General features: G+C 52.9%; 9 protein-coding genes across 9 annotated transcripts; 6 read left to right on the top strand and 3 right to left on the bottom strand.

Annotated features, from left to right (window-relative positions):
• Positions 1-240: 240 nt before the first annotated feature.
• On the top strand, positions 241-2,139 carry N7468_010203 (CoA-acylating methylmalonate-semialdehyde dehydrogenase; the record flags this gene model as incomplete). Its single annotated transcript, XM_058479498.1, has 3 exons — positions 241-952; positions 1,027-1,664; positions 1,723-2,139. 3 exons carry the CDS (start codon positions 241-243, stop codon positions 2,137-2,139), a joined length of 1,767 nt encoding a protein of 588 aa, XP_058326066.1.
• Positions 2,140-2,865: 726 nt separating this feature from the next.
• On the bottom strand, positions 2,866-3,787 carry N7468_010202 (uncharacterized protein; the record flags this gene model as incomplete). The annotated part of the gene is made up of 3 exons (XM_058479497.1): positions 2,866-3,441; positions 3,617-3,658; positions 3,734-3,787. 3 exons carry the CDS (start codon positions 3,785-3,787, stop codon positions 2,866-2,868), a joined length of 672 nt encoding a protein of 223 aa, XP_058326065.1.
• A 723-nt stretch (positions 3,788-4,510) lies between these two features.
• N7468_010201 (uncharacterized protein) lies at positions 4,511-4,717 on the top strand (the record flags this gene model as incomplete). Its single annotated transcript, XM_058479496.1, has 1 exon — positions 4,511-4,717. One exon carries the CDS (start codon positions 4,511-4,513, stop codon positions 4,715-4,717), a length of 207 nt encoding a protein of 68 aa, XP_058326064.1.
• Positions 4,718-5,021: 304 nt separating this feature from the next.
• N7468_010200 (uncharacterized protein) lies at positions 5,022-6,586 on the top strand (the record flags this gene model as incomplete). The annotated part of the gene is made up of 4 exons (XM_058479495.1): positions 5,022-5,060; positions 5,111-5,170; positions 5,236-6,060; positions 6,116-6,586. The coding sequence occupies 4 exons, from the start codon at positions 5,022-5,024 to the stop codon at positions 6,584-6,586; spliced, it is 1,395 nt and encodes a 464-aa protein (XP_058326063.1).
• A 272-nt stretch (positions 6,587-6,858) lies between these two features.
• On the bottom strand, positions 6,859-8,661 carry N7468_010199 (dolichyl-P-Man:Man(7)GlcNAc(2)-PP-dolichol alpha-1,6-mannosyltransferase; the record flags this gene model as incomplete). Its single annotated transcript, XM_058479494.1, has 3 exons — positions 6,859-8,273; positions 8,330-8,608; positions 8,652-8,661. The coding sequence occupies 3 exons, from the start codon at positions 8,659-8,661 to the stop codon at positions 6,859-6,861; spliced, it is 1,704 nt and encodes a 567-aa protein (XP_058326062.1).
• Positions 8,662-8,768: 107 nt separating this feature from the next.
• On the top strand, positions 8,769-9,311 carry N7468_010198 (YOS1 family protein; the record flags this gene model as incomplete). Its single annotated transcript, XM_058479493.1, has 4 exons — positions 8,769-8,796; positions 8,856-8,915; positions 8,991-9,101; positions 9,256-9,311. The coding sequence occupies 4 exons, from the start codon at positions 8,769-8,771 to the stop codon at positions 9,309-9,311; spliced, it is 255 nt and encodes an 84-aa protein (XP_058326061.1).
• A 520-nt stretch (positions 9,312-9,831) lies between these two features.
• N7468_010197 (uncharacterized protein) lies at positions 9,832-10,011 on the top strand (the record flags this gene model as incomplete). Its single annotated transcript, XM_058479492.1, has 1 exon — positions 9,832-10,011. One exon carries the CDS (start codon positions 9,832-9,834, stop codon positions 10,009-10,011), a length of 180 nt encoding a protein of 59 aa, XP_058326060.1.
• A 278-nt stretch (positions 10,012-10,289) lies between these two features.
• creB (uncharacterized protein) lies at positions 10,290-12,920 on the bottom strand (the record flags this gene model as incomplete). Its single annotated transcript, XM_058479491.1, has 3 exons — positions 10,290-12,512; positions 12,596-12,736; positions 12,879-12,920. The coding sequence occupies 3 exons, from the start codon at positions 12,918-12,920 to the stop codon at positions 10,290-10,292; spliced, it is 2,406 nt and encodes an 801-aa protein (XP_058326059.1).
• A 4,208-nt stretch (positions 12,921-17,128) lies between these two features.
• Positions 17,129-18,952, top strand: N7468_010195 (histidine--tRNA ligase; the record flags this gene model as incomplete). Its single annotated transcript, XM_058479490.1, has 2 exons — positions 17,129-18,616; positions 18,674-18,952. The coding sequence occupies 2 exons, from the start codon at positions 17,129-17,131 to the stop codon at positions 18,950-18,952; spliced, it is 1,767 nt and encodes a 588-aa protein (XP_058326058.1).
• Between the last annotated feature and the right edge of the window lie 871 nt (positions 18,953-19,823).

Raw genomic sequence — 19,823 nt, 5'->3', positions numbered from 1 at the left:
ACTCTCGGCGATCTGACAGGGCACCACGATTGGCTGGTAGTGCCGAACTCTCTTATCGAGCTTGGGGACTCCGATTGTAGGCGGTGGCCTCTCCTTAGCCTCGGGCCTGGGGTAACAACAGCTATCCGTAGCTAGGCATTGTTCTTATATACTTCCCCTCCGATACTCTCTGAATTCCTCGCCTTCCTTCTCGCTCTTGGAGAAACCACCCCCTTGCCCCCTCTATCAACTCTTCAAACAATGGCCGCTCGCCGGTCCTTGGCTCGATCTATCCCCGCCCTTCGCTCGGTTCCCCGCACACCGGCTATCGCGAGGGCCTCCAATGCCCGCACTCTTGCCACTGCTACTCCAGCGGCCAGAATGACCTCCAAGGCTTCCATCTCGACGCCCGGGGCTATGTCGGCCGCCCGTCGACTGCATGCCACTGCTCAGCAACTTGCACCTTCGACTACCTCCGCCGCCAGCACTGCTACTGAGTACCCAACCTCCCACGAACAGATTGCCAAGCCAATTGACACCACCAATTTCTTGGACAATGAGTTTGTGTCTTCCCAGGCAACCAAGTGGATTGACCTCCATGACCCTGCTACAAACAACCTCGTCACTCGCGTTCCTCAGAGCACGGATGAGGAACTCAAGGCCGCTGTTAAGTCGGCCGAGAAGGCGTTCCCTGCCTGGCGTGCAACCAGTATCATGGCTCGCCAGCAGATCATGTTCAAGTTCACTAGCCTCATCCGTGAGAACTGGGACCGCCTCGCTGCTTCTATTACCCTTGAGCAGGGAAAGACCTTTGCCGATGCCCGCGGTGACGTCCTGCGTGGTCTGCAGGTTGCCGAGACCGCCTGTGGCATTCCTTCGCTCATGACTGGCGAGGTCCTTGAGGTGGCCAAGGATATGGAGACCCGTAGCTACCGCGAGCCTCTCGGTGTGGTTGCGGCTATCTGCCCTTTCAGTAAGTGAAAGAGATATTACCTCTGTTCTCTGGCGTAAACCAGATGATTTGCATGCTGACCCTCTCGATAAAAGATTTTCCTGCCATGATTCCCCTCTGGTGCATCCCCATTGCCACTGTCACTGGTAACACACTGATCTTGAAGCCCTCTGAGCGTGACCCCGGCGCGGCCATGATCCTGGCAGAGCTGGCCAAGGAGGCCGGCTTCCCTCCCGGTGTTATTAACATTATCCACGGCCAACACCGCACTGTGGACTTTATCCTTGATGAACCCGCTATCAAGGCTATCAGCTTCGTTGGCAGTAACCGTGCCGGCGAATACATCTACACCCGTGGCTCTGCCAATGGAAAGCGTGTGCAGGCCAACCTAGGCGCCAAAAACCACGCTGCCGTTCTGCCCGATGCCAACAAGAACCAGACCCTGAACGCCATCAGCGGTGCTGCTTTTGGTGCTGCTGGCCAGCGCTGCATGGCTCTGAGCACTCTTGTCACGGTGGGCGAGACCAAGGAATGGCTTCCTGAGCTCGTTGAGCGTGCTAAAGCTCTTAATGTCAATGGTGGCTTCGAGGAAGGAGCCGATCTGGGCCCTGTCATCAGTCCCGAGAGCAAGAAGCGCATTGAGGATCTGATTGCTAGTGCTGAGGCCGAGGGCGCTACCATTCTGCTTGATGGTCGTGGCTACACCCCGGAGAAGTACCCCAATGGTAACTTCGTGAGTTTCAAACATGCTATTTTCTCCAGATGGCAGCATCCGTTAACGCAATGTATAGGTTGGTCCCACTATCATCACTAACGTGACCCCCGACATGAAGTGCTACAAGGAAGAGATCTTCGGTCCGGTCTTGGTGTGTCTGCACGTCGACACCCTCGACGATGCCATCGAGTTGATCAACGCCAACGAGTACGGCAACGGTGCCGCTATCTTCACCCGCTCCGGCTCCACTGCCTCACGCTTCCAGAAGGACATCGAGGCGGGGCAACTTGGCATCAACGTCCCCATTCCTGTCCCTCTTCCTATGTTCTCTTTCACCGGTAACAAGAAGAGTATCGCCGGTGGCGGTGCCAATACCTTCTATGGCAAGCCCGGTTTGCAATTCTACACACAGCAGAAGACCGTCACCAGTCACTGGAAGGCCGAGGATGCCGTCAGCACTAAGGCCAACGTTGTGATGCCTACACACTCTTGATTTGGCACATTCTATGATCACACCTATTCCATTTATGATAACCAAAATGTAGCTTACGCTTGCGATGTCAATATACATTACTCAACACGGGTTACCAGTACTTCCATTTCCTCCGAGTCTGTCCCCACTTCACCCCCCACCACTGGGAAAAAAAAGAAAAAAAGAGAAAAAGAGAAAAGACGAAAGATAAAAATCGAATGGTCCCAGAGGGGGTCGAACCCTCGACTTTCACGTTGCCAATGATACTTTCGTATTATTAGCATGACACTCTAACCAACTGAGTTATGGAACCGGATCATGGGAGTCGGCGTGCGTTGTCTAAGTAGTAAGCTTGCAGCGACGTGTTAGGGATAGGCAATTTGCACACATTCCCCCTCAATTGGATAAATTATGCTCAATTAGTCTGATATTAGTCTTTATCCATCCGAGGATGCAAAACGACAGGTGTGAGAGACTCCTTCGTTCATGTGATTTCCCCGTTCATGTGAACAAGCTCTCAAAGCTCAGGTTCCGAGTCCGAGTCCGCCATCGCTGAGTTTCCCGACTATCACTAATATTCACTAGCATTTCAATTGCACAAATTATAAGATGACGAAACTCTTCATTTGTTAGAATTTCTCGACTGGACAACCCCGAGATAAATGCTCGGCCCATTAACCCTAAACGGCAAAACAGGAGTCAATAGCACCCGAACACAAGCAATCGGCTATATGAGTTTTGAACTCTCTACTCAACAGGTCCCTCATAAGAGTAGACTAAACGAGCAATCTCCACCTTGCCATTCTTCGTAACCGCCACACGGCGCGTATGGCGTCGCTCCCCGTTAATAATCTCAAACCCCCAGATCTGCTCCGCGGTCCACTTACTCTCCTCATTATCCACAAAGTTCTGCAAGAACAAGCCCTCACCCTCCCCGAACTCATCACCGACAGCATCGATTTCGAACCCCTGGCTCGCCGATCCATCAATCAGCGTCTCGCCGCGCAGGAACTTCTGCAGCCGCGCATCTTCCTCACCGCCAGCCTTGGTGCAGAACTCGACGGCCGGTCGGGCCACGCCGTCCTCCTTGCGGGCACGCAGGAAGCGAGAGCGGCCCTTTACGGTGCCGAAGATGGCGTCCTTGTGATCGCGCTCTTGCCAGTCCAGGGTGCGCGCTTCCTTGGTGCCCGTGATACCGCCGGTGATGACCTGGTCGACATCGATGTGGTACACCTTGGGGTCTGAGGAGTCAGGGTATTCCTTGACGTAGAGCGTTACGGTGGCGTAAGGGAGAGCTTTCCGGAGGAACCAGCTCATGCCTTGCTGTTGCGTTGTTAGTTGTATTTGTTTTCTTCGTGGAGTAGAAGAGGGCTGGGGAGGATTGGGGTGGCAGGGATGCTTCGTCGAGATTAAATTGCTTCTCCCCTCGGGCTTGTGTAACCACAACCTCAATTCCTCAGGAATTGCTTTGGATGGGTGCTTGTTGGGTTGGACTTACCAGAGCAAGGATGCTGTCACTGGGATCGGACAGAGTTGAGTCCTGCGCCCGTAGATATCAGTATTCGCAACTTTAGCTGGCGGGAGAAACATAGCAGTTTCGATGCACTGAACTTACCATCACCCATTTTCCATTGAGGTTTTTGATCGTGGCATCTGCGGGGGCAGCCATCTTGTATGTTAGAGCTGAAGTGGGGGAAGTGGGGTGAAGTGTAAGGCCGTTTGGTTTCAATATCACGATTGTACTGAGTGCGAACTTGAGGCTAGAAGGGCAGATATGGGACTTGAGAATGCGAAGAGGAAGGTACAAGAGGACAAGTCACACAAAGGATGAAGTTCCTATATACTTGCCAATTTGGAAATGCATGTGCTTCGATTCCGAGGCTGACACGTGCGAATGTGACGATAAGATCAGGCGACAAGGCCACCATCGAGCGCGCCACACGGGATGACCCGCATCTGTATAGTTCCCTGCCTTGTAGTTATACACAATAAAAATGCACAACATAGAGACACGGGCATAAGGCTAGTGACCAAGATCTTCCAATGGCTTATGGCCTGCAAGTGTCTGCGATTCGTAAGGTATGTCGTATCTGGCTCGTCTCTGCATATACTGCTCCCGTGCTGGCAGGCCTGCAGCCTTGCAATGCATCTAGAGAAACCCCAGGGGTTACCAGTAGATGCTGCATCCGTTCCATCCACCCTTCGGGTGGTAGATTTTAAGACGCAGTCCTCCTATTATTTGAAATTTAGATAAAGCATGCTATGCCAATTATGTCCGTAGCTTCGTAATTAAGCCCATCCACGGAATCGAGTCACTTTATGACAAGGCCGGTACGGATGAGGTTAACCAATGAAAGCCTGGGATACATGGAGCTGGCCGTCCTCTGTAGAGATGAAGAGGCCCAAGTTCCTGAAGCCCGTCTGGAATAATCTGGCTTGGGTCACTCAACTATCGAACACCCCTAGTATCGCTTCGTATGTAGGAACCTGGGCGATGTCCTTCCAGAAACTCAAAGCTCTGTACTCAGAGTTTGGTACTTCGCTGTCACGCAATGAAACCTCGAAGACTAACGTCCAGAACGTGGGCAGTATTAATTAGATTCCGTAAGCCTGTTAATCCACTTAGCGCTCGTATGAGAAGCATTTCCTGCCATTCCCCTCGTATGTAAGCCTTGGGGGCCGTGGTGTTTTTTTACTGACAGCTTAAGATGCTGTTCCCAATCGACTTCCAGAGCTGCGAAATATTATTCGGTCAAATACACAGGACCAATACTGTATAGTTCGGAGGGGGGTTCGTCGGATATTTACTACGCACAGGCACTTTGTGCCTGAGGCCTTCAAAGCGGGAGACGGCTCAGGCTATAGATGTTTCGCGTTGTTGACTTCACCCCAGTCACACAGCCATGGCTTTTAACAAGAAATATGCTGGTCTTCCGGACTTGGTATGCCATCTCGCAGATGATACCGAGGTTATGTCACTAACGACTCCTAGGACCCCGCCCCTGATATTTACGAGACCCCTGACCTGACCGACGAAGCTTCAACAGCACCCGTAAGTTTGACATGGTCCAGTCGCGATCACACGAGGCAGAATGCTGATTGACACTTCAAACATAGACTGCCACAATCCGCACTGAATCAGATCACGATGACACCAATACCTCCGACATCGATCGCGAAGGTATCGACGCAGACAAAGCGCGCGAACAATTCATGGGCGCCGCCGTGGACGCCCGCGATGCCAACTTCTCAGACAGTATCTCCATGAAGAGACAAGCATACCGCAGCAAGAGCAAGAGTCAGCGTCGAAGAAGGAGACGGGAAGATGGAACAGAGGAGCTGGGCGACTTAAGCGACAGCGACGACGAATCCGTGGAGCGTCGACTGGCTCGTTTGCGACGAGAGGTGGAGGATCTACGAGTGGAGATGGAGAACAAAGCTGCGGCGGATGAGCCAAAGGATGGCGATACCCAAGCTACGTCTCCAGCAAAGTCGCAAGAAGAATTGGGCGACGGCGTTGCAGAGTTAAGTCGGGCCCTGGATAATCTGCATGCTACCTCCCGCGGAATCAACACGTCTTACTCGGCCGCTGCTGCGCTTTCTCAAAAGCTAGCAGCTGATGTTACTGCGAAGCCAGAGCCTAAGCAGCAGCAATCTACCACCGATAAGGCTACCACTCTTTCCGCTGGGACAGCACAGGTCGGTACTTCACAACCACCACCAGGAATCCTGTCCCATGCAGCTGCATTCGAGAGCCGCCTCGCGCTTCTAGAATCATCAATGGGGATATCGAGCTCCTCAAACCCATTCGTTGGCGACGGAATCAACGAGCCCGCCTTGCAGCCCGTCTTACCAGCCTTGGATCAGCTCACTTCGCGTTTAGGTGCTCTGACTGGCCTGCTCGCTGGCAACGCTCCAGGAACTGGAGCTCCTATGCCCTTAGTTCCCGGCCTGACGACCCCCCCACCTGGAAGCCATGTCCTCTCGAATCCGGAAGCTGACCACCGATGCAGAAAATCTCGCTTCTGCCCGGCGCCGCGCAGCAGACGCCGCCAAATCGGCCCAAGCAGCGCGCATGACCGCATCAGGCTCTGACGATGCCGGCGCTGGCGGCGACAGCTCCCTCTCGGACGACGAGAATGCAGCCAAGATCCAGGCCCTGTACGCCACGCTCCCAACCATCCAATCTTTGCACCCTCTTCTTCCGAGCGTACTGGAGCGTCTCCGCTCTCTTCGCGCTTGCCATGCTGGTGCCGCACAAGCCGCAGAGTCACTCAATGAGCTCGAGAAGCGCCACGCCGAGATGGCATCTGAGATCGAGCAGTGGCGGGAAGGACTTGCAACTGTGGAAGCGAAGATGGCGCAGGGCGAGGAAGCTCTGCGTTCGAACGTTCAGACTGTGGAGCCTTGGGTGCGCGAGCTGGAGTCGCGCATGGCGAGACTCGAGGGCCCACCTGGTGGTCTGTGAGGTCTGAAGCTTCCGATTTTGAAACCTGTCATGATACATAATACCCTGTTTGCGTATACTTTGGCTGTAGCCGACCTGTTGATACATCTAAGCCATATCAATAAAAAAAAATGGATGGGAAACATAGCTCTGAAGCTCTTGTCCCCTGTAAAGTTGCCTAGTAATTAAGAAGTATGTAGCGAGGTGAAATGGTATATAGATTCCAAATAGCGCCCCTACTATTTGATATAAAAAGTGAAATAATAAAGCTTCTACCACACCCCCATCTTCATTCACACACGCTTCAACACCTTGATCTTCGGCCTCATTTTCAATTCAACCCACCAACCCCTCAGAACAGCCTGCCTCACAATATCCCTTCCTCTTTCATACAACCCAGCCGCAGACTCGCCACCCAAACTCCGAAGAACCCATCGCTCAGCGTCCCCATCCGCTTGCACCCCAGGCCTCAGCACTGAGACACCCGCAAACCCATCCACAACCTCCACAACCTCCCATTGCGCCTCCGGCAGCGCAGCCCTCAACCTTACCTCATCGTCATCCGCGAAAGTAGGATCCCGTCCCGCCTCAACAAGAGCATAGTCGAACCGGTCCCAAAACTCGAACGAAGCCTTCGCCGCCTCGTCTTCCGTCTTATCGTAGACCCAGTGCGAATCAGGCAATTGCAGGAACCGGGTCACGCCCGTTTGGCAGGCCAGGTTACCGAGGTAGACAGTTACACTATCCGGCTCGACGTCGGTGTCCTGCACCGGCGCGGTTCGCGCGTGGTAGCGGTGCAGTGCGTTCAGGGCGTGCGCGCCGGGGTAGTTTGCTGCGGAGGCGGGGAGGAGCACGAAGGTGGAGAGGAGGAATGAGAAGAGTGTGGAAAGGACGAGGAGCCTGGATGCTGTGCGTGCGAAGAGGGAGCGCGCGCGGTGCGTCCAGAGGTATCCTGCGCCTAGGGCAGCGGAGGCTGTGAGGGCCGGGATGATGTAGATGATGAAGCGCCATTCCTTGTGCGGCATGAAGCTGTACAAGGCGACGAAGGTGAGGGAGGGGGTTAGGAGGGAGAGGGCTGGGTGGCGGGTTGCGGGTTGGCGGAGGGCGATGGGGAGAGCGAGGAGGTACGTTGCAGGATTGAGAAGGAGGCGAGGGAGAGCATTAAGGAAGTAAAAGGACCATGGCTCTATGCCCCATTCCGAGGACTGGCCGTGCACGACGTTGAAGACAAAGGCTTCTAGCTCGGGCCATAGAGGCCAGCGCTGCCAAAACTGCGAGTCGATTGGTACTGTCGTGCAAAGACCGAGGCTCAATCCCAGGAGCCCTGCCTTGATGCATGAGAGCAGTGTTATGCGTCTTGAGGCGAGAAGGTACAGAGTCGTTGTGGCCACCAGGACTGCTAATTCGGAACGAAATACCACCCCCGCGAAGGTAAGAAGGATGAGTGATAGCTGGCCGGCATTCTCGTGCAGTCCCGATCTAGCTGCGTTCAGTGGGAGCTTGTCTGGAAGTGCAAATCGCAGAGAGAATGTCGTAAGCCCGAAGGCGAACATGTTCGACAACGGCCGCGAAGCGTAGTAGATCAGATGGAACTGGCTGCCTTGAAGGACGAGGTACCATACAGCTACAGTCCGGCCGAAGCTGCGCAAGACCCCATGTGCAAATACACCCAGTGCAAGTGCATTGTAGAGACCGAGAGCCACCCGCGCTGCAGAAACTCAGTATTTCACGCCAGAAGAAAGTCGTATAGTTGTATACACGTACAGAGTATTTGGTGGTCAATGTCGACATTCAACGCAAGAAGACCCTGTGACACCTTCGCCAGAGCTGCTGCGCCGACCGCAGTCCGGGGAACGGCACCTGGAAAGACAAAATGGTCGTAGTTGACATACTCCAGGCCTTTCTCATATGGCAGCCCAAAGGCCAAGATGTCATGGGTAGCTTGGACGTGAAATGATTCCTCGACTTTCGTGTACGGTGCAACGACAGCATGCAGCACGATCAAAGCTGCCAGAAGCAGGACGAGAAGCGCAACCCCTAAACCTGGTTAGCCTCGTGCGTGGGGGACTGTGGGCATTGCACTAACCATGCTTCATGGTGGCTGTTGCGGTTGTTGATCCGGAGATCTGGCGCTTCCCGCACCTTCGCCTTCATCACTTCAAGTTCCCACTTCGCACTACCTGCACCAGCCCTCACCGCAACGATGTTCTTCTTCGGGAGTCTCCTCTACAGTGAGAACCTTTCCATGCATTACTCGTGCCTACACACTGACAAAACTCTTCTCTTTCAGCGGCCGTTCTTATCATCAACGCGATTGCCATCCTTTCCGAGGACCGCTTCCTCGCTCGCAGTACGTCCTTCCTCGAAACCACGCGCACTACGGGCACAGTCTCTAGCACCGAGCTAACATAAAGAAAACAAATAGTTGGATGGGGCAACACCCAGGTTGACCCCGGCTTCGGCGCCGCCTACGACAGCACCAGCGTGAAGGCCAAGACGATCAATCTGATTGCCAGCGTGCGGACAGTAATGCGGAGTATGTCAACGCACCCTTCCCCAGCGTGGATGCGACGGTGTGGCAATTGCTCTGCGTAAATGCGCACTGGCATCGAACGCCTACATGTCCACCGATGGATCCCCGGTCCCACGATCATCCATCTCTTATCCAGCTAACACACGGAAAACCGCAGTACCCCTGATCGCCATTAATACAATCATCATTGTGTACGAATTGATCCTCGGATGAACCCCGCGAAGCCTCCTTACTCGTCGAGTCCGTGTGCGCGAACAGTGGCGGCCTGCATTGCTCGCGTGCCTGCACTCCCCTTGAACAATGATTTATGAACCAGAGCAATATCTGTTCTTTATAGCTCGCCACGACCACAATCAAGCGCCATTCTACAAGGACAATGTTTGCAAGGATAGATGTGGCTTCTTATTGGTTGGCTGGAGTAATAGATGTCTCGGGCGTAGAGTATTCGGATAGTAAGATACCGGAAGCCAGTGCTTTTAGGCCTCGAGCAAGCCCGGAGACAAAACATTCGTTCCTGTGCTGGTTTCACTAGGCTCTCTAAATGTAGATATACAAGGACTAGCCGAGATATTGCCACTACGAACGAGAGCATATTATTTAACTTTGTTGAATTGTTTCTTGTTTACAACTAAAGAAACCATCTTCGATAGAGATGGATCAATGCTGTATTACAGCAACCGTGATCCATTGCAAATAGAGCAAAGTACGTCAAGACATGTGATAAAATATGCTCATGGCTGAAAACAAGAAGCAAGAGCGCCAGAAAGCTTCCAAGCCCGGCCAAGCTCGCCAGGACTGCAAAAACCAAACGCCCTCTTTTGCGCCAGGGGAGGGTCTCTCCACCGGCGTGGTTACCATGTCACGATGTTACAGTAGTAGCAGCAAGGACAAAGGCGGCGGTGATAAGAGATAAGATGCGTAAAAGGGAAAAATGGAAAAGGGGGCAGGTAAAGATCAATAGGCTCTAGAAACACATGTCCGTGGGAAAGCCGTGGCGATTCCGTGGGAGGAATGGGAGAAGACAAGCAGATGGAAAATCATGATCAGAAATGATGATACATTCCCCGAACTTATGTGCAGAAAATCGCTCATATGTGCATAATAAGAGGGGGTATCTCGGTGCGAAAAATTCGCTGGAATCGACCGGGAGGCTGGTAGATGCAGAGAACGACTTCTGGAGGACATTGATGCTTAAGCCTTCTTGAGACTGAGGGACCGCCACCGTCTGGTATGGCCGTGCTTCTCGGTGGGATGTTTTTCATTGGGGGCGTGGGAATTGAGGGTTGTGCGGCTGTCGTTTTTTGAGTGGAAGGTATGGTGGTGGGTGAAGGTGTGGTGGTGATTTTGGTCATTGACCAGAGGTAAGGCGGTTCGAGAGGAGGACCTGGGGATGGAGATATCTGCACTTGTTTTGCGAGGCAACGGGGGCCTCGGAGTTCCCGTCTCGTGAGAAGGGAGTTCTGGGACTTGGGGTGGTGGATGGGGCGACCCTTCCATAGCGGACAGAGATACTCGGGGTTCTTTGCTCAATTTTTGGCTTAGGCTGCGGCTCCCTCGTTTGAAGATCCCGGGGAGGCTGGAAGTGGACTTGCGAGGAGATCCATTTTCGGGTCCAATATCAAATGCGTCGGCTTTGCTTGCTTCAATAGCCTTCCGCATCTCCTCTTCCTCCTTTCTGGCCAAAGCCATGCGAGATTGATATTGTTCCTTTCGCCGTTGACGCTCGTTCCGTTCGTGTTGCTCTCGTTCCTCCTTCGCGGCCTTCTCGGCGGCCTTCTCAGCAGCCTTCTCGGCCTGCCGTCGTTCCTTCTCCTCCCGAGCCTTTTCCTTGCGAGATTGGATATCGCTCTTCTTCGGGCTGAGTTTAGACGGTTCCTCGTCCGGAATGGGTGGGAGTGGCGGCGCTAGTGGTTGAGATGTTGGTGGGCTCGTCCCCTCGGGCTCAGGGGACTCTGGATGGGAAGGCATCAAAGGAACGCTCAGTGATTTATTCATGGGTAGAAAACGATTGAGGTCATCAGAAGGAACTTGGCTAGCACTGTGAACATGATGCAGCCCAGGAGAAAGTGCATGGCCATTTGCCTTCGCCGAATCCGCTGCTGCGAATGCCGCAGTGGCAGCCGCAGCAGAAGCTTGGTCTTCTTGGGCCTGCTCTCGCATAACGGCTTCCTGAGTGGTTTCCTGGTAGAAGAGAACATATGCACAAGCTAACCCTGGCTTGTCACCAAAGAAGTTCTTGACATAATTCTTATCTACCGGTTCCACCAGCTCATCATCGAAGAGCAACCAACCGCGATCTTCAGTCTTGATAATCGCCACGTAATGGCCATGGTATGGACCGCCACCAATGTGCACAACGACGGCATAAAGCTCGTAGAGCCGGTCCGGATCTTCGGCATCGTCGGTTGTGTTGAAAAGGCGAAGATGGTAAGGGTACACCACACGGTGAAACAATTTTTGGAGTCGCTGGAGATCTTCGGTGTACTTGAAACGTTTGAGATGCAATGCGAGGACGCGAGGCAAACGCTTGATCTTCATGCGCTTTTCTGCCTCTTGAAGGCCTCCACAATTATCGCAGTGGAACTTGTTCCTTTCACAAAGCATCTCTTCAGCAGAGAACTTCCGAAGACAAGCGGTCACGGAAGTATGTTGTTCCAAATCGACCGACAGATCCAAAAATACCTCGTCTCGTTGCGATACCTTTTCGCAAGTTAGACACTTGGTCTCCGAGGTCAGCGTTCCTTCAAACAATTCGTGAACCCATCTCGTCGTATTCGGCGACTTAGAGCCCGTACTTCCATTCAGAGCAAGTGAGTCTGCGCTTTCGGAGGGCTGTGGAGGGAGAGGCTTCCCGACGCTCTGGTTCAAGGCCTCTGCCTCAACATTAGATACCACCTCGTTGAGAAGCAGGTTCAAGAACTCATGTGCGTCCTGGTGCATGGCTGTCCGGAACATTTCATTTTCCCGACGTAGGACTTCCAGAAATTGTTGAGGACGAACCACTCCGATACGAGACTGGCTACCGACCAATGACTCGAAAATGTCCTTCAGGCACGTAAAGAGCGATTCCGACATGCCATAGCTGGAGGCATTGTTCTTGGTCTCCAGGATCGGAAGGGTCTGCAGGGCGACCTTTTTCTTGTATTCTGGCGATTCTTTGTCTTCGGGCTTCTGGGGTTGATTGGGGGTCACACCGGCCTGTCTGGATGAAGACGCGGCAACCACCTTCTGTTTAGCCGCCAAGGCCTCCGCCTCCAAGAACGCGTTGGGGTCCTGAAATCGAAGGTTTTGAGCAAGGGCAGCCTCGAGGGTTTCGACCGGAGTTCGCTGCGGGTAGTTGATGACAGCCTCGCGGAAGGGAACGGAATAATAGAGACATTGGAGGATCGAGTTACAGTAGCACGTATTGCCGTACTTCACAGGCAGAAATTTGCGGTTAGCCTCTCACGTTGGTCTTATCTCAGCCTCGGGATGGACTGAAGCGAGTGTGCTCTCACATTTTCCATGCCAAAGAACTTGTCGCTGCCGTCAACCCGTATAGGGCCCATGTCCTTCAGCCTCTTCTCGAGCGGACTTATCTGCGGCGCCTGGGGGTCCTTCTTGACGGGAGCAGGGACGGGTGAAGGAATGGTCGAAGCCTATGTCGGATTCACGTAATTAGCAAGGACTGACCCGGCCCAGATCGTGTAACAAGTAGCGCAGGGGGGGAGGCGGATGCTGTGCCACGAAGCAAAGAGGCAAGAGGGATGATGTTTCGTCACTACAGGATCTCGGACATACCCCATTGCCCCGCGAACTTTTGGAGCCGAAAAACCCCTTCATGATCGCTGAAAGAGACTCGCGCTAGGCGGCATGGGGGATTAGAAGTCGCGGCTGGTCGCGGAGAGCATATGGTGGTTGAGAGTCGCGGGCGGGATTGGGGTAAATCGGGGAAAAGTGTTTCGCTTTAGGTCTGGGCGTGAGTCGCGGAGGCGTCCGGGGAACAGAGAGACCGCTTGAAACGCAAGCACCACCATACGGGGAATGGTATTGGGGGGCGAGATTCAAGGGGGAGAAAGATGTGAAAGAGAGATTGGGGAGGAGAAACGGAATGAGGTGGCGTTCCATGGAGAGAGAGTAATGGGAGGGGAGGGGACTATCTGGTCTAAGCTTGGATGACTACTGATATAGCTTCCTCCGGGCGTAGCCCATTTGACTTCTATAATACACTTGCGTTTATTCTCCTCCCATTCTGAATGGGCAATACAGTATCACCAAAGTACCGTTCTCCGTAAACCCCGGTTTTCTTACTCGCGCAAGTCATGCAGCGGAAGCGTCCAGAAACGCCCTCCGCATCGGCCTTGACTTTTTACCCACTCAGGAGCCTTAGGTTTCCGCTCGAGCCACGTGGACCACCTTAAGGCAGGTACCTGCTCCAATCGCCGATTTTCTCAATGCGACGCAAAATTGCGCATTCCTTTGTGTGGTGTCCGGTGGCCTCGGAGCCGGGAGGAGGCGATGTCGTGGTCATTGGTTCGTTATTCCCCCAGAGGGGGGAACCCCCATGGAATACCCATGGACGAACAAAACGAGAAGGACTCTGATACGGGAGGGATGGGGGCCTTGGTCCAGAGTTCATCCATTAACCGTTGCCCGGCGATTGGCTACGCTCACGGGCCATGTGTCCGCCCCTCGCATGGCGTCTCGTTTCCGCCAATGACCGTCTCGGTCATGGAGACTCATAGTGGCGGTGGGGTCGAAGCCCGTTTCGATCCGAATCCTTGCCTCGACCTCTATGCGGGGAGGGAAAATGACCTGGTCGCTGGCGTCCAAGTAAGGGGGAGGAGGGAAAAAGGAAAGAATATGCATCTATCCTGTTTCATGCGCTGTTCTGCTCTATAGTTTCCCGAGCGGCCTGGACACCGGTGCCGGCAGAAACGGAAGAACCGCGCGCGACGGCCTCTTTCCGAGCACCTCTCTGTCGGGCCATGGCTTTTAGAGTATAGTGCGCAGTAGTGCGCCATCGGCGGCACCGCAAGAAGTATGGGAACATCTGCCCTTGCGGGGAGCCAGCGCGCTAAACCATCGGGTACACCGCAGGACTAAACCCCCTTCGTACCTCTTACCCGTAGAAGGCCTGCAGATGTGCGCAAGGGTCCTGCGATAACCTCGATACAGTCGAGATCTGAATCCCCTTCTGATTATTGGCGCTAGCCGGTCATTAGTAGAGAAGGGGCGGTGTTCAGATTGGTTAAGACCTGGGAGTGGGTAGTAGAAAAGACACTGCTCTAATTGATTCAAAGTGATGCGCTTTCCTGTGCCACATAACCGATACATCACGGTGGGGGTGGCACGCAAATCGATCCAACTACGGTGCCCTTTCTGGGAAGGTAGCATCACTTCGGTATGGACCGACTGCGCCCTGATGCTTGGCGAGTCAGATAGCACGCGATACTGACTTGGCTTGGCTGAGCCTCTCGAGTCATAGGTTGGATATGGCTTTTTTGCTCTGTGGAGAGACCAATCCGCGCCCGGTCCGCCAGGCAGCTACGTCAACCCTCCAGCCTTCGAACACTAGACCCCGAACGCCTCCCAGGTCAGACAACGAGCTAGACTGCCGACGCACGTCACTCTATTGCTCTACCCCCATACTTCTCCTGGAATCACAGATCGTGGTATCAATAGAGACTATACATATCATCCTTTCGGTATCTGCTGTTATCGGTATCTGCGCTTGGCGCACAGCATGTGGATCTTTAGGTTTGCGTCTTTTTTCCCATTTGATCATTCGCTATTCAATCATTCCATACCCAACGGTCCTGAAACAGTGTGGGAGAATTGGTCCCTAACCCCTGCTGCAAACCTGTTGATGAGTGGGTGGCCTTCGTTCCACCGGTTCGCCCTGCATCTGCATCGTCCTACGCCCGGCGGGGGCGGGTAATCTCATGACTGGGACCCCAGCCTTGTAAATTTCTTCGCCAGAGTACTCTGAACCCCATGGGTATACTCGGCATATTGCGAATCAAGAGCCAGCTAATTGAAGGGGCCAGAAGGGGCCAGCGATGCCAAGCGGATTGAGGCTGCATCAAGCATTCACCATCCATCTCACATACCTTTGCGTTACGACATGCAGCTTCAAAAAGTACTTGACCCCATAATCCGGCATGGTGGCTCAAGGTAGTAAGTGCTTGTGTCTAGGGAGCAGCAAATGGGGCCATTCCAGTGCCCAGTCGACAGCCGCAGTGTTGGTGATCGTCGCAGCTGAGGGAGGCTAAGCTGCACGGTCTAGAGATAATGCAGGCGCCTAGCCCGCCCGATCTCGATCCATGCCTGTAATTTTCGGGTCCTGAATCGCCCGCGGGTCTACTAGAAGAGTACGGTGCAATAGATGATATTAGAAAATTATCAATATGGTCTTCTCTGGTCGCGTGTCCTTTTTCCTGATTAAGGACCCAAAGTCCGAGGAGAGTTTAGACCGCCGCAAAGCTAAAGTACACTCCAGGTACCCACTGGGCCGTACGACCTAGCAAGTAAGCTCTTATCAACCAACACATACAGCACGATGATTTCTAGGCTGTGCATTGCGACTGAAGAAAGGCAAGCAGCTTAGCACGTTGGGGATTAACGCTCTGGGGATACCGAGAATTCGAAATTCAAAGATCTATCTGGCATGGGCTGTTCTTGCACCTTATTCAGCCGGTTCAGGTGTCCTCCGAAGGAGAGTCATATCGTATGCTGCAATTCCATGGTTGCTAGGGCGCTCAAGACGATAGAGAACCATTATGTTCTAGAAGTGGCAAGGGTTTAGAGTAAAAGTATGGTAGACACCGTGATTGCAGAGGCGATATGCTTGGTTATATGGAGGAAAATGAAGTTGAACCATGCGAATTAGGCGGAGCGGGGCTCTGGCTCCTTGATGCCCAGCCCGCCATTCCTTGGGGCTAAGGGGACTCAAAATCAGCCGTAGGAACCAGTAGATTCGACCATACGCTCGAAGGCTGAGAAGGGGAAGTGTTGCCATTGCTCCCCTATTTCTGATTCCGCTTCTCCTAAACTAATAAGATACGCCTAACAACTGTGTCAATATTTGATGATTATTCTTTCCATCTCTTCATACCGAGTCTGAAACCCTGCCAAGTGCACCGCCTCGAGTACTGAGAATGAACTATGATGATACCCCTGGTACAGCTCAGATCCTTCGAGAGACACATGTATGACGTGTAGATCTTGTTCACTAGCGGTTTCTTTCATGGTCGAGACGCGGCCCCTGGTTCGTCTTTGGCTCCACTGCTATTTGTAGCATCACCATTGTTGTTTCCCCTTCTTCCATGGTCAGGTCTGTAACCTAAATGTTCTGATCAGCCTTTCAGCAATCTTCTGTATTCTCTCCTCCAGCATCAAGTGGCGGGTCCGATCGGGTTTGGATCTCATGTTGGAATTGTGTCGAAATTCTACTATGTGGCATTATAACTCCCCCCGATGATATGCTTGTGAAGACGGGCATAGCATATAATATCTCCTCATTCATCCCATGATATTCAAGTTACTTCAGTACTACATGGAGTACTTGTGAGGGCTTATTTTCGATTTCAAATTGTATTATCTGCGACCTGTACTCGACTTTGCTCATGTCATAGAGGCCAATGTTTAGTACTAGAATTAGCATGTTTTGTTCTTATCTTCGGCTTATATATATTCTTGCTATTTCTAGTGATAGGATATTTCTAAGTGATTGGTGTATTCCAGTCACTATGAAGATGCATTAACGAATATATCGTGGGTGCGTCCTGCGTGACAGAGCGGCATGCTTCGGGGGTATAACCGAGTGGCTGAACAACATTGGAAGATTCAAATGCCAAATCTGGCTGTGCTCACAGATAATGGCAAGTATACAATCGCTCAAGTTGACTGATGTCACTGATCTGAGTATACTTGCATCGCCTCCGCGTACACACGATGCACGGACCAGACGGAAAAACTCCTTGAGAAAAAAAGGAAACGCCCAATCGACCTCCTGAGCCATCAGCTCTCGTCAATTGCGCATTGCTTGGATGACGTTCCACTCGAGTCGTCTGCGCTCTGTCCAACGAACCCTCGTTGAGTGCAATCGCACAAGATCAACTGGTTCTCTGACTCATTCGCCCTGCCCTGCCCAAAGCCTGCGACCCGGCTCGAATCAAATTTGTCGCTTTGTCCCCACCATCCCCCACCACCAAAACCTCCCCCGCCGCACGCGGTTCTTTTCTTCCACCCCTCGTTCCAGCGCGCTCGACACAATGCCCAAGGATAAGGTGTCATTCACCCTCAAAACCCCCAAGGGGACAAAGGACTGGGCTGGCTCCGACGCCCTTCTCCGCGACCGCATCTTTTCCACCATTACCAACGTGTTCAAGCGCCACGGCGGCACAGCCCTCGACACCCCCGTCTTCGAGCTGCGCGAAATCCTCGCAGGCAAGTATGGCGAGGACTCGAAGCTCATCTACGACCTGCAGGACCAGGGGGGCGAGCTCTGCTCCCTGCGCTACGATCTGACCGTCCCTTTCGCCCGCTGGCTCGCCATGAACTCCGATATCCGCAGCATCAAGCGCTATCACCTCGCCAAGGTCTATCGTCGCGACCAGCCGGCTGTTAGCAAGGGCCGCATGCGCGAGTTCTACCAATGTGACTTCGATATCGCGGGCGCTTTCGACCCAATGGTCCCCGACGCCGAGGTGCTCCGGATCGTGAGCGAGGTGTTCGAGGAGTTGGGATGGAATGGCAAGTACACCATCAAGCTCAACCACCGCAAGATCTTGGATGGAATGTTTGCTGTGTGCGGAGTGCCCGAGAACTTGGTCCGTCCGATCTCGAGCGCTGTCGATAAGCTGGATAAGATGCCGTGGGCAGATGTGCGCAAGGAGATGGTTGAGAAGGGTCTGGATGGAGCTGTTGCGGACAAGATCGAGACCTATGTTATGAATAAGGGATCGCGCGAGCTGGTGGACAAACTCCTCGCTGACGAGGCGCTTACCGCTAACGCGTCTGCTAAGGCCGGTCTGGACGATATGGCTCTGATGATGGACTACTTGGAAGCCTTTGGTGTTCTAGAGAACATCTCTTTCGATATGTCACTGGCTCGTGGCCTGGATTACTATACTGGCGTTATCTATGAGGTTGTCACCGAAGGCTCTGCCCCTGCCGTGCAATCTGGAGCCCCGGAGGCTCAGAAGCTCGTCAAGAAAGACAAGAAGGCCTCTGAAGATGATGACCGATCAAATGACCCCACCCTTGGTGTCGGTAGTGTGGCTGCTGGTGGCCGCTACGATAATCTCGTGGGTATGTTCCTGCCCAAGGCGCAAGTTCCTTGTGTGGGTATCTCTTTCGGTGTCGACCGTATTTTCTCTATTACCAAAGCCCGTCTTGAGCGGGAGCAAAATGCCAACCAGCTTCGCGCCAGCGAAGTGGATGCTTTTGTCATGGCCTTTGGTGGAAAGGGCTTCACTGGTCTGTTGAAGGAGCGCATGCAAGTGTGCGAGAAGCTGTGGAGCGCTGGCATCAGAGTAAGGACGATTAACACCCTGCAGAGAATTGGGATAGGCAACTAACAATATTATCAGGCTGAATTCTCCTATAAACTGAAGCCCAAGCTTCCACAACAATTCAAGGCTGCCGAGCAAAGCGGCGTTCCTTTTGCTATCATTCTCGGCGAAGAGGAGCTGGCCGCTGGCAAGGTTAAGATTAAGGAGATGGGACTCAAGGATGACCACCCCGAGAAGGAGGGTGTCGAGGTTGAACTGGCTCAGCTGGTACCCGAATTACAATCACGCCTCAACAAAAAGAAGGAAACCGACGGCGTGTCTGAGCTGACTGAGAAAGTCCAGGCCACCCAGGTTTGAGCCCTAAAAATCCGGATATATAGGCGTTAGGTTTTGTTTTTCAGTCATCTCCTCCGGGTAGATCTACCCTCAAACATAGCACACATCGCATATCAGCCACATGGTTATGCAGTCGCAAATAGAACATTGTTTATGTAGGATCTTGACCTAGGTTGAGCTCCTGGATATCTGTAAGGCACCTACTAGTACTAGTACTCCTATGACCTGTACGAAGCGCCTTTATAAGGTCGATTCATAAGAAATGGAGGTTCGGATAGTATGGCGACATAATCTCAATGGGCGACGTTTTGCAATTTCCTTCGCAAATCTTGAACACACAAGCATTCAAATCTGCAGCCCAACCACAGAACACAGCAGAGCAAAGTGAAGATACTGATAGCTTTTTGTTTTTGTTTTTGTTTTTGGTTTCTTTTTTTCCGGACATCCATACTAAGTGTGTTAGCTGGCGAAATTTGACCATGCCCATCAGAGACTAGACGCCACCACGGCGGGCGTCTTCCGTTGCGAGGGCCATAGCGTCGATATGTATCCTGTATACACAAGTACTTTTCAATGTGGTGCTGAAGATTGCGGAGCCCCTGCCGAGCTCTGATAAGTGCTGTGGCTACATTCCTGCTAGGTTCAATATAGGAACCGGTTTCCTATCCAGATCTAACCATTGCTCCGTTCAGAGTGCCCGGAACAATAGGCCACGCAGACAGACGGTGAAGCGCTGGGTCTCCCCAGTTTGGTCGAGATGACATCCTAAAGTTAGTAGAGGACATGCGCCAGATGTACTCTACGGATTCTGACAGGCACGAGAAGGGCCCCGTCGAGCGGGTCAGCCAATTAGATCTACAGTTTAGAGCCAAAAAGTTGGAACATAAGCCCT

Source organism: Penicillium chermesinum, assembly GCF_028974085.1.
Source record: "Penicillium chermesinum strain IBT 19713 chromosome Unknown utg000008l:1.0-1752722.0:1.0-1753981.0, whole genome shotgun sequence".
NCBI lineage: Eukaryota > Fungi > Ascomycota > Eurotiomycetes > Eurotiales > Aspergillaceae > Penicillium > Penicillium chermesinum.
This window is presented reverse-complemented; position numbering and strand designations above follow the sequence as displayed.